The following is a 12,004-nucleotide window of genomic DNA, read 5'->3' on the forward strand; positions in this document are numbered from 1 at the left end:
TTGGCTACTTTCACTTTGTTCAAGTTAACCTTGAGGTTCTCGCCCTGTGAACAAAATGGTGGATTTACCCATCCAATGGGAAAGATTATGAACTCGTTACATCCCTGGGGGATTGGCTGCCTGTAGACACTGGGATATAATATGGGCCTTTCACTGCTAGGTCTCTGCTTACCATAGTCACTGACTTTTATTTTTCCCTGGAGGGCTTCACCCCTGCTCTGCCCTCAGGCCCCGCCCCCACTATGCCACTCCCCTGAGGCCCTGCTCTCACTCCACCTCCTCCCCTAAGGCCTTGCCCTCTGTCTGCCTCTTCCTGCCCCTGCTCCAACCCCTCTCCAAAACCATAGCCAATCTGCAGGTCGCTACTCTCCGCCCTCCCCCAGGCACCTCCCCTAGCCACCAAACAGCTCATTGGCAGCCCGCAGAACAGCTGTGGCTGGTGGGTGCTGAGCTCCCCCTATATTTTTTCCACAGGGGTTGGAGCTCCAGAGCACCCATGGGGTCAGCACCTATGCTGCTTACAATCATGGGACCAAGCAGTGACCAAGTATAAAGAGTGACTTACAATGAGACTTAGCCCATGTCCTGCTGTTAATGGGCAAGTCGGTAAGGCCTAAATTTACAACAGTGGCCTAATTGTGGGTGTCTCGGTTTATCTCCTCGAAATACAGGACTTCAGGGCATGTGGTCGATCTGCATTCGCAGCTGCAGCCGGAGTCAGTGGGCGCTGCGGGTGCCGAGCCCCTTGGAGAACCAGCCCCTCAGCACTTCGGTCAGGTCCCAAATTTGAACCCTAAATCAAAAGAGATTCTTGACATTTGGACCCAGCCCATCATTGTGCTCTGGCTCCTGTGCCGGCTAGCATGGCTGTTTGTGCCTCCTCCCCAGCAGTTGCAGACACAGGGAGTGCTCCTGGGAGGGGCAGAAGGGAGTGGGGTTGGGGCATGGACAGGCTGGAGGAGGGAGGGATGGAAAGGGATAGAGGGGTGTGGCCAGGGTGAAGCTGCACCTCTTATACTCGGCTGAGCCACAACGTCTCTATTAACCACCTTGTTAAACTGCTGCAACACTGGACTCGGGTAACTAGCTGCATTCGCAGCAGCATCTCTGGGCAGCACGGCTCCACAGCTGAATTCCCTCTCCTTGTCCCCGATGGCGACTTCCCAGACTGTCCCAGGCCTTCCCAGACTGCCCCAGGCCTTCTCAGTCTGTCCCCACATCCCCTCCTGCAGCCGCTATGGGCAACTGGCCTGAGAGGTCTCTGTTTATCCCACACCATGTGCCCTGCATCCCCTAATGCGAGCTCCCCGCAGCCCCGCTGCCCTCGGCCATTGGGCCCCAGCCCTCACCTGGGGGACAGGAGCTTGGTCTCCCTGCAGTCCCTAGTCTCTCTGCTGGGACTAACAAAAAGGGAGGAAATGGGTGCAGGGCTTGCTGGCTGTGGTTGTGTTACAGGGTCACCTGCCCCACTAGGGCCCAGGCTGAGATCCCAGCACATTCCACAGGCCCCTGATCCGCCATCAGATGGACTTTCAGCCTCCGTCCCTATGGGGGTGGGGGAAGCACTGGGTTATAGCCCTGGGGGAGCTGCTGGGGGAGGGAGGAGACTTACCTGCTCACAGACAATTTTAAGCATTATAAAGCTTCAACTTTTTGAATCTCAGTGTCTAGTGTCATTAAATAGTTCTGGTCTGACCAAAATATTGTCTGATCCCCCCATAATTTCCCACAACCGTGACAATTTAAATTGGAATGAAATGCTTAAAACCCAGATTGTTGTGCAACTCTGAAAGTTTAAATCAATAAATATAAAAATTGCTTAAAATAAACATTATCTGTCACAATTATATATTATAAAAAAATTCTGCCCAGTCTGACTATCACTCCTGACACACAGCTCCTGCTCCTCCAGGCTCATCCTCACAGGGGGATGCCTCAGTGACCCTCCACACCAGCACAGGGGCTGACTGGAGGCCGGGAGCCCTTTGGGGTTTTAATTACAGGCTAATTTCACTGAAAGTTACCTGCCACGGGTGTGACTGTACATTTTTTCACTAAAGCCTCCAGGAGTGAAATTGGCTGTGTGGTTCCTGCTCAGGAAACAGCATAAGTCATTTTCAGGCAAGGAAACACCCCCTTGCTGCTGCAGGCGGGGCATAGTGTGAATTCAGGAAATCGAAACTAACCCTGATCCACTGCCCAGAGGAGCCATGGCTGCAGAGAACCCCGCGGAAAGTCTCCAGGAGGAAGCTACATGTCCCGTCTGTCTGGAGTTGTCATAACTATAAAAGGAAGGGTAACAGCTCTCTGTGTACAGTACTAAAATCCCTCCTGGTCAGAGACTCCAAAATCCTTTTACCTGTAAAGGGTTAAGAAGCTCGGGTAACCTGGCTGACACCTGACCCAGAGGACCAATAAGGGGACAAGATACTTTCAAATCTTGGGGGGGGAAAGGCTTTTGTGTGTGTCCTTTGTTTAAGGGGTTGTTCGCTCTTGGGACTGAGAGGGACCAGACATCAATCCAGGTTCTCCCCATCTTTCTAAACAAGTCTCTCTTATTTCAAAATTGTAAGTAAAAGCCAGGCAAGGCATCTTAGATTTACTTTGTTTTCTCAGCTTGTAAATGTACCTTTTACTAGAGTGCTTTTTTTGTTTGCTATACTTTGAACCTAAGACAGAGGGGATTCCTCTGAGCTCTTTAAGTTTGATTACCCTGTAAAGTTATTTTCCATACTGATTTTGCAGAGATGATTTTTACCTTTTGCTTTAATTAAAAGCCTCCTTTTTAAGAACCTGATTGATTTCTCCTTGTTTTAAGATCCAAAGGGGGTTTGGATCTGTATTCACTAGGAGTTGGTGAAAGGAAGGAGGGGGGAAGGGTCAATTTCTCCTTGTTTAAGATCCAAGAAGTTTGGATCTGTATTCACCAGGGAATTGGTGAAAGGTTTCTCAAGGCTTCCCAGGGAGGGAATTCTTAAGATGGTGGCAGCGGACCAGAGCTAAGCTGGTAGATAAGCTTAGAAGTTTTCATGCAGGCCCCTACATTTGTACCCTAAAGTTCAAAGTGGGGATACAGCCTTGACAGGAGTATTTCACAGAACCTGTGAGTCTGGAGTGTGGGCACAATTTCTGCCGAGACTGCATCAGCCAGTGCTGGGAGGGATCCGATACAGCCCGCTCCTGCCCTCAGTGCAGAGAAACTGTGCAACAGAGAAACCTCAGGCCCAACAGGCAGCTGGCAAATATCATAGAAATCGCCAAGCGGCTGAATTTACAAGCAGCAAAGGCAGCAGGAGGGGACGGGGTGTGTGGGGAACACCAGGAGGCTCTGAAACTGTTCTGTGAAGAGGATCAACCCCCCATCTGTGTGGTGTGCGACAAATCCCGGGCTCACCGCGCTCACAGGGTGGTTCCCATACAGGAGGCTGCCCAGGAGTACAAGGTAGGGAATTGCTGTCAGATTTAATGGGTTAACTTTTGGGTTTTAATGAGAGGCTAATTTCACTGAAAGTTCCCTTTCATGGGTGTGACTCATCATTTAGCTCTGTAAAGTCTTCATTGTACAGGAGATGATATAACAAAATTAATGATCTGGCAGTGTGATAACAGAGGCAAAATATCAGGTCTTGAAAGTAGGATCTACCCCACCCCTTCCCCAAGGTCCTCCCATTTGCGGGGAGGGATAGCTCAGTGGTTTGAGCATTGGCCTGCTAAACCCAGGGTTGAGTGTTCAAATCCTTGAGGGGGCCATTTGGGGATTTGGTTGGGGATTGGTCCTGCTTTGAGCAGGGGGTTGGACTAGATGACCTCCTGAGGTCCCTTCCAACACTGATATTCTATGATTCTATGATTTCCCACCCCCAAAGCCCCACTCACTCCATACCCCCTCTCTCCATTTCTCGCTCTCCCCCACCCTCACTCACTTTCACCGGTCTGGGGCAGGAGGTTGGGGTTCAGGTGGGGGTGCAGGCTCTTGGCTAAAGCCAAGGGGTTTGCATGTGGGAGGGGGCTCTGCACGGAGCCTTGCTCAGGATGTTGGGGTGCAGGAGGGGGTGATGGGTGCAAGCTCTGGGAGGGAGTTTGGGTGCAGGAGCGGGCTCCGGGCTGGGGCAGACTGTTGGGGTGGAGGAATGGGAATGGGGTGCTGGCCCTGGGAGGAGGGCAGGGGGTTAGGGTGCAGGAGGGGGCACGGGGTGCAGGAGGTGGTATGGGGTGTTGCGTGAAGGAGGGGATATGGGGTGCTGGCTTCAGCTAGGCAGCACTGACTTACCTCGGGAGGCCCCCAGTCAGTGGTGCAGCGGGGCTAATGCAGGCTCCCTGCCTGCCCCAGCCGTTGGCCACTCCCGGAAGGGGCCAACACGCCCCTGTGGCCCCGGGGGAGGCATGTGGCTCTGTGTGCTGCCCCTCTCTGCAGGCACCGCTCCCGCAGCTCTCTCTGGCCACAGTTCCCCATTCCCGGCCAATGCGAGCTGTGGGAGTGGTGACTGCAGGCAGTGCAAGTAGCGCCGTGTGGCTGGGGCACGCAGGCAACCCCGCTGTGCCACCGGAGATTGCGATTGACAGGGAAAGTCTCCAGGATCGACTGGTAGGTGACCACTGGTCTAGCTAGACAGAAGGTGGGAAGGGAAACTGAGGCACAAAGCAAGGCAGCGAGTTGCCCACAGTCACCCAGCATGTCAGTGACAGAGCTTAGTATAGAACCCAGTTCTCCCCAGACCAAAACCCGAATCACTTTGCCATGCTGCCATCTTCGCATCACCCCACCCAGTGATGAAGTGTATCTGTTAGGAGGGAGAGACACCATGATAAAGGTGCCAGGCCCACCAGGGAGATGAGGTTTCTCGCTGGGATTCTGAACTCCTGTGTTGCTCCATCAGGGGTTAAACTCAGATGCTGCCGGCCTGCACTAGAGAAGATCACTGGGCTAACCACTGCGTGGGACCCCGAGCACCTAGAGTCCGCACACAAAAAGGCTCCAGACAGCTCAGGTCCATGCCAAATACCACTGGGATTAGACTGGGTTGTAGCAAAACTAACCACAGGCTGGAGCTGACCGGTGCCAGTCTGACCTGTTCTGTTGTGTATGTGGGCAAGGACCAGCCAAAGTGGTTTCATTAGTCCAACCAGGCAGCTTTTTGAAATCTCCCAGAATGCACTGCTTCCGGGATCATTACCAGGGAATGGAATCATGGGGCATTTGCCCAGGGGGCATTGCGATGGAAAGGGTTTAGGACAGCACTGGGCCAAACCCCAACCCGTCCTTTATACAAATCTGCATCATGTCTAATTAGTGTGGTCACTGAGGATTCCCCAGAACATAGGACATGGCCACGCCTGCCTGCATGGGCCCGTACTCACCAGTAGCAGCCATCCTGCGTGGGCCCACCACTGCTTTTCTCAGCGTGTCCCCACCTGCATCATTCTGCATGACGGTGCTACCCCAGCCCCGTCCCCACCCTCACGGGTGTCCTCCTACATCCTCAGTCTCCTCCTCTCTTTTGCACCAGACAAAGCCACGTCCAGTGCCGGGTCCCTATTGGACGGGGATAGTGCTCCACAAAACTGGGACTGCGCAGCTTCCAACCAGACGAATGGCCTCCCGACGTCTCATGGGGTTTGCCCCGGTGCTTAGACCAGCTCTGCCCAACCAGTGCAGTCCCCAGGGCTTCAGGGCTGAAATCCCAGCCCCTATTTAAACCCTGGTGGCTTCTGGGATTTGTATAACTTGGTTTGTTAAACCTTCTGCAAAACTGGTTTATTGATTCACCCCCATGTGACTCCAGTGCCCTGTTATGTGTTGTACCACTAATCAGTTCACAAATACCAGTAAAGCTTGGTTATAATTGAGATCTCTATCTAATTACTAAAAAGACTAAACCAGAATTGGTAAAAAGTCTGAATGTGACACACTTCCAGTCTCCATTAGTAAGATTTTATCTCCTTGGTGGCCCTGATGTCACAAAGTGATTAGAAACACAGTCATCATGGGTTTCGGGTGGAAAAACACCCATTTCCAAGCACCTCTCAACTATCCAGATGAAACCTCCCAATTATTTCTGTTTCTTCAGGAAAGAATCCAGGCCCATTTGAAGACTTTGAGGGAAGAGAGAGAAAAGCTGCTGGGATTGAAAGCGACTGGAGAGAGGAATAGCCGGGAGTATCTGGTAGGTGCCTGTTGTTATTAACTGGCAGGGACTGGCAGTGGGAGGTCTATTTGGAGGCAGACTCCTGTGTGGCCTTGGTGAACATGGGCTTGTGTGTGTTTCTCCATGATCATGGAATGCTGGGTTAGGTTCATGTGTAGACAAGCCCTAAGCTTCCATTGCAGTTGATGAGTTAATGTCTAGCCCTTGTGGCTTTTACAGAAATCCCCCCAAGTGAACTGAATGTCCTCGTGAAGAGCTCTCCACTGTCTGGTCATTTTGTGTATTTTTTAAATGTTTCCTTCTTTTAACTCCTCTGGTATCTCTGTCAGTGTAGTGCTGTGTCCTGTCCCCTGCCTCTCTGGGTCTGAATTTCCAGAGACGATAAATAACAGACTATGCTGACCATGACAGGCATGGAAACATCCCTTTCAGAGGGATACAGGGGCCAAAGGGGAAGGTGCAAGAGAATCTCCTGCCTACTACGCACAGGGTAAAGTCAAATGTCAGAAATCTTAGGATTTTCAAAGAAATTCAGCCTCCTCCCCACTCAGCTCTCCATGAAAGGACCCCGGGCTCCATCCATATGTCCCTGACCAGCCCTTGCCCTATTTTCATACAGAAACAAACACAAACCGAAAGGCAGAACATTGTGTCTGAATTTCAGCAGCTGCGACAGTTCCTGGAGGAACAAGAGCGACTCCTGCTGGCCCAGCTGGAGAAGCTGGACGAGGAGATTGTGAGGATCCAGAATGAAAATGTCAGTCAACTCTCCGAGCAGATTTCCCGTCTCAGTGAGCTGATCAGTGAGATGGAGGGGAAGTGTCAGAAACCAGCAAGTGAATTCCTGCAGGTGAGACTGAGTGAGAAACACAGGTGGGTGCTCCAGGGCAGCCAGCTCCTCCCTCAGGGCCACTTGCTGGCTGCCCTGCCGATCATCTCCTCCCCCTCCCTCCAGCACCACCTGCCTGCTGCAATAAGTTGTTCCACTGTGTGCAGGAGAGGCTGGGAGGGAGGGGGAGGAGCGGGGAGGGAGTGTGCTCACAAGAGGAGGCGGGGAAGAGATAGGGTGGGGGTGGAGTGGGAGCTGGAATAGTTGGGCTGGGGTATGGCATTGGGGGAAGGTTTGGAGTGGGGGTGGGGCATAGGGTTGAGCACCCCCAGGGACAATTGGAAACCAGCACCTGTCATTAGAAACATGCCAGAAACACACAGGGAAGGGAGGGCTCCTGAATCATAAGCACTGGAGTCCAGCAGTCGGCGATCTCTATGTATCTCAGCGTGTGCATTGCTGACATGTGACTGAATATTATTCTTTGCAGAGTCACAGACACAGAGATATGAGTGATGGAAAAGCCCCATTAGCTCAGGGAATCCATGGCCCTGGGGCCAGGGCAGGGCCTTGCTTCACCATATTTGCAAAATCTCTTCCCTGAATTCCTGTGTGTGTGTCAGAGGGGACTGAAATTCTTTTGTCTCTCTCTCTTCTAGGATATTAGAAGCACCTTGAGCAGGTACGTGTCTCTCTCTCACTCCCCCTCACACTTCACAACGCTGGGAAAGGGCTTGGTGGTGATGTTAGCACTGCATCTCCCCAGGGCTCTACAGCCAAATGTGTGGGGAAGGTCACATGTTGGATACAAATCTCTCTGATCAACTTCATTCTGAGGTTCTCACCCTTGTATAGAAGAATCTGGAATTCTCCATTTAGTGGGAAAGACTGACCAAGTATTTCCTAGAGATTTCACCTCCCTGGGGGACTGGCTGCCTCGGGATTGTGGGGATATGGGCCTGTCACTGCTGGGGCACTGGTCACTATTCAGCCCAGGGCAGCAGCAATCAAGAGTCTTTCCCTCCTGAGGACTGTTTGGAGGCCTGTGTGGAATGAGCAGGGGAGGGGGCAGTTGGTGTCTCAGTCTAGTTCCTAGAGGGCAGATTTCTACAGCACTTCACCCAGGAACTTCCTGTCCCTCAGAGCATGGAGGCTAAGGAGTAAATTGGCCATGGAGACTCAGTTTTCTTTTTATCCCAGAGCTGGTCTCTCCAGTCCAGAGTTGAAGAATATTAATGATTCCTTTGAAGGGAAGGTTGGATGGCCATGGGCTGTGCTGCACCTGCTCTGAGGCTGGGAGAAGTTGAGGAATTCGAACTCCAGGCCCATTAGAGCAGTGACTCTCTAACCAGAACTTATAATGAGTCACACAATGAAATATAATCATGTGAAATTGTTTCTCTCCAGGTGTGAGAAGGGGAAGTTCCAGCAGCCAGAGGAGATTTCTCCTGAACTGGAAGAGCGAGTCAGTGGTTTCTCCTGGAAAACGATTGCGCTATTGGAGACTCTGGGGAAATTCAAAGGTACCTAGAAGGGATCTAGGAACGGAAATTGGGATGAGCCTCTGAGACTGAGGGAGGAGAGTGGCTCTGGCCAATTGGTTCACAATTAGATGATGCTTCTATTTAATTGTTGGGTGAGAATGTCACGCACTTGGGGTCCAAGTCACTCAGGTTGATTAATTCAAACCTTTATTTCTACCAAAAAACATGCCTTGCCATGACAATTACTGTTAAAGAAATAAATGACTCAGACTCATAGACTTTAAGGCCAAAAGGGACTATCATGATCATCCAGTCTGACCTCCTGCACGTTGCAGGCCACAGAACCTCACCCACCCACTCCTGCAATTGACCCCTAACCTCTGGCTGAGTTAGTGGAGTCCTCAAATCATGATTTAAAGACTTCAAGTTACAGAGAATCCACCACTGACACTAGTTTAAAGCTGCAAGTGACCAATGCCCCACGCTGCAGAGGAAGGCAGAAAACCCCCCAGACTCTTTGCCAATCTGACTTGGGGGGAAATTCCTTCCTGACCCCAAATATGGTGGTCAGTTGAATACCGAGCATTTTGGCAAGACCCAACAGTGAGACACGTGGCAAAGAATTCTCTATAACTCAGAGCCCTCCCCATGTACTGCCTCATCACCAGCCATGGGGCACATTTCTCAAAGGTGCACCCAGCCCATCACTGGGCTCAGGTCCTTTATGCAGCTAATCTGGGCCAAATGGGCTGTAGGGAAGGGGAAAGCCCCACCCCCATGGTCAGGGATCCCTTCAGCACAGGAGCCTCTGGTGCCTCCTCCACAGCAGCTGCAGGCACAAGGCGTGTTCCTGAGAGGGCTGGGAATGGGGTGGGGGTGAGGGTGGGTGGAAGAGGGAGGGGGGGTGGACGAGGGATAAAGGGACGTGGGCAGTGTAAAGCTGGGCCTCTGACACTCTGCACACTGGGCAAGACACATGGTGGCCATTGTCATAGGGATGTAACTCTGGCTGGCTTCAGAACTTCCTCAGCCTGTGCCAAGGTCTGCACCAGCCCCTGCAGACACTGAACAGCAGAGTCACCCCTCACCTGCTGGCACAGGGGTGAATTTGTCCCATTGAATCAACCTTCCCCCACTGCAATTTCCACAATTATAAAATGATTTTACTATTATTTCTATGTCTGCCTATGGAGGACAAGGCCCTGTCGTGCCGCACTCTGTAGAGATGCTGAGTAAACAGACCCAACAGCTCACAATTAGAACCAGGATTTAGCAAACTCTCAATATCCCGTTAGAGTCAGAGGGACTGAAGTGGATAAAGTTACTTTTATGCCAAAGTCTTTGAAGGCTCTGGGTCTAGGTTACAACAAAAGGCAGTAAGTGAATGAGACAAACCAACTGAAGTTTGAAGGGTGGGAGGGGATGAGGAGGGGAAAAGTTAATCTCACTTACAGATTGTCTGTCCTGGGATGGTTGTGAGGCTGCAGGGATGTTGGTTCCGTTGCTGGGAGATGCCTGAATGAGAGAGGAAAGAGACGGTTTCAGACCTTTTTATATTAAATATTTGAGTGTTTCTCGGTGTGTTTCTCTGTCATAATTAAAATACAGTTCTCGGAGTTGAGAGTGGGGACGCTGTTATAAATATGAAAGCCTGAAATCTCGTCTCCTTTCTCCTTCCCCCCTCCAGACACTCTGCCGTCTGCACTAGAGACAAAAAGAGGAGGATCCCTAGGAGCATTCAGACAGGGTTAGTTTGCACCTGGAGATTGTCTTTAAATTATCAGAAAATGTCTTCAAGAGATTGTAGCTAAAGTTACCAACCAAACCGACACCAACCACAACACACACAGCCCTAAAAACAACACACTGATCAGTGAGGAGCTCCCACGCTGAAGTCACACAAACACTCCTGACACCAACCTTAGTGCTGAGTTCATGCCCACGCCGCTGAACAGAAAAACTCTCCCTGAGCAGCCTGTGAACAGAGCTCTGTGTCCTGAGGGCTGACACATCCCTCTGCTTTACCCTGGTGCAGGGGGTCTCCCCAGCACTCTTCTCCAACATCCGGCCTTTCCTCTGGGCAGGGCTGGGCTCTCCCACTGGAGCTGCTCACTGCTTCCTGGATTGGGGAGACGGTCTCCCTGTGAGACTGTCAGCTCCTCCCTTCTCTCTAGACTGCAGATGGGGCTACCCCACCCAATGCCTCCTCCTACTCTGCTCTTAAGGAGCTCTTCCCCAATGCTGCACCTTCCTCTCTGTTTCCTGGCCTGGGAGTGGAGGCTGCCCCACCCAATGCCATTCCCTATTCTCTGGTCTTAATTGGCTCTTCCTACTCTGGCTGGGGAGTGGAGGCTGTATTAGAGGAGGGAGCTTCCCTCTGGGGTTCAAAGCTGGTACCTGCCTCCTCTGCTTCCTCCTCACCAAAATCTTCCTGGCTGTGTCTCTGATGCTGGGAATGGAGCAGCCCCAGCAGAGGGAACAGGGAGCTGATTCCTCAGCAACCAAATGAAAAACTAATGAAGTGACTCCCATTACACAGAGTGAGGAACTGCAGTGACATCTCTGCTCAGTCTCAGGTGCCCAGGACAGAGGCAGCTCCCTGGGATCCAGGCCTGTCCCAGCCAGGACCGGGCTTCTGGGGAGTGCGAGAAATTGTCCCGGCTTCCCCCAGGTCGGAGCTGTGCCCCTCACACTCTGATTCTCTCTCTCCCCAGTGAAAGTGACTCTGGATCCAGACACGGCTTATCCCGACCTCGTCCTGTCTGAGGATCGGAAATGTGTGAGATGCGGAGACACACGGCAGAATCTGCCCAAAAATCCTGAGAGATTTGACTGTTGGGCCTGTGTGCTGGGCTGTGAGGGATTCAGCTCGGGGAGACATTGCTGGGAGGTGGAGGTGGGGGGTGGGGGAGGCTGGGCTGTGGGGGTGGCCAGAGAGTCTGTGGGGAGGAAGGGAGGGATTAGCCTTAGCCCCGATGGGGGGATCTGGGCGGTGGAGCAGTGGCGTGGTCAGTTGCAGGCTCTCACCTCCCCTGAGACCCCCCTGCCCCTGAGCCGGGTCCCCAGCAGGATCCGGGTTTGTCTGGACTGTGACCGGGGACAGGTGACATTTATCAATGCTGGTGACGAGGCCCCGATCTTCACTTTCCCGCTGGGCTCCATCCCTGGGGAGAGAATCCGGCCCTGGCTCCGAGTGTGGGTCAGAGACACCCGGCTCCGACTGTGTCCCTGAGATGCGTTGGAATATCCCACTGGAGGCCCTGAAATCATACTTTCTAGCCTTACACGCCCTAGTCTCTATAACCTCGGAGGACTCCTGTCTATCCAGTCCCTGGCTCCTCCTCTCTATAACCTGTGGAAGCCCCTCCCCTTCCCTGCAGCACCAGGGATGGAAGCAGGAGGGGGCATGAACCCCTGGGGTTGCAGGAGGGGCAGAGGGGCCCTGAGGGGCAGATGTGGGGGCTCAGTAAGGAGTAGCACTAACAGCCAGGCTGGGGACAGGCAGAGATGGGGGTGGCAGAGACACAGAATTAATCAATTAGGGT

General features: G+C 52.4%; 1 protein-coding gene across 1 annotated transcript; it reads left to right on the forward strand.

Annotated features, from left to right (window-relative positions):
• The first annotated feature begins 2,178 nt into the window (after window positions 1-2,178).
• LOC135887654 (zinc finger protein RFP-like) lies at window positions 2,179-11,691 on the forward strand. Its single transcript, XM_065415375.1, has 9 exons — window positions 2,179-2,272; window position 2,368; window positions 3,089-3,442; window positions 6,069-6,164; window positions 6,766-6,996; window positions 7,635-7,657; window positions 8,383-8,498; window positions 10,147-10,206; window positions 11,174-11,691. The coding sequence occupies exons 1-9, from the start codon at window positions 2,211-2,213 to the stop codon at window positions 11,689-11,691; spliced, it is 1,461 nt and encodes a 486-aa protein (XP_065271447.1). The 5' UTR covers window positions 2,179-2,210.
• Window positions 11,692-12,004: the final 313 nt, after the last annotated feature.

Source organism: Emys orbicularis, chromosome 13 (assembly GCF_028017835.1).
Source record: "Emys orbicularis isolate rEmyOrb1 chromosome 13, rEmyOrb1.hap1, whole genome shotgun sequence".
Taxonomy (NCBI): Eukaryota; Metazoa; Chordata; order Testudines; family Emydidae; genus Emys; species Emys orbicularis.

Coding starts and splice junctions, on each gene's coding strand:
- LOC135887654 (XM_065415375.1), top strand. CDS start 2,211: ATGGCTGCAGAGAACCCCGCGGAAAGTCTCCAGGAGGAAGCTACATGT. Junction 3,443..6,068: donor AGGCTGCCCAGGAGTACAAG/GTAGGGAATTGC, acceptor CTGTTTCTTCAG/GAAAGAATCCAGGCCCATTT. Junction 6,997..7,634: donor CAGCAAGTGAATTCCTGCAG/GTGAGACTGAGT, acceptor TCTCTCTTCTAG/GATATTAGAAGCACCTTGAG.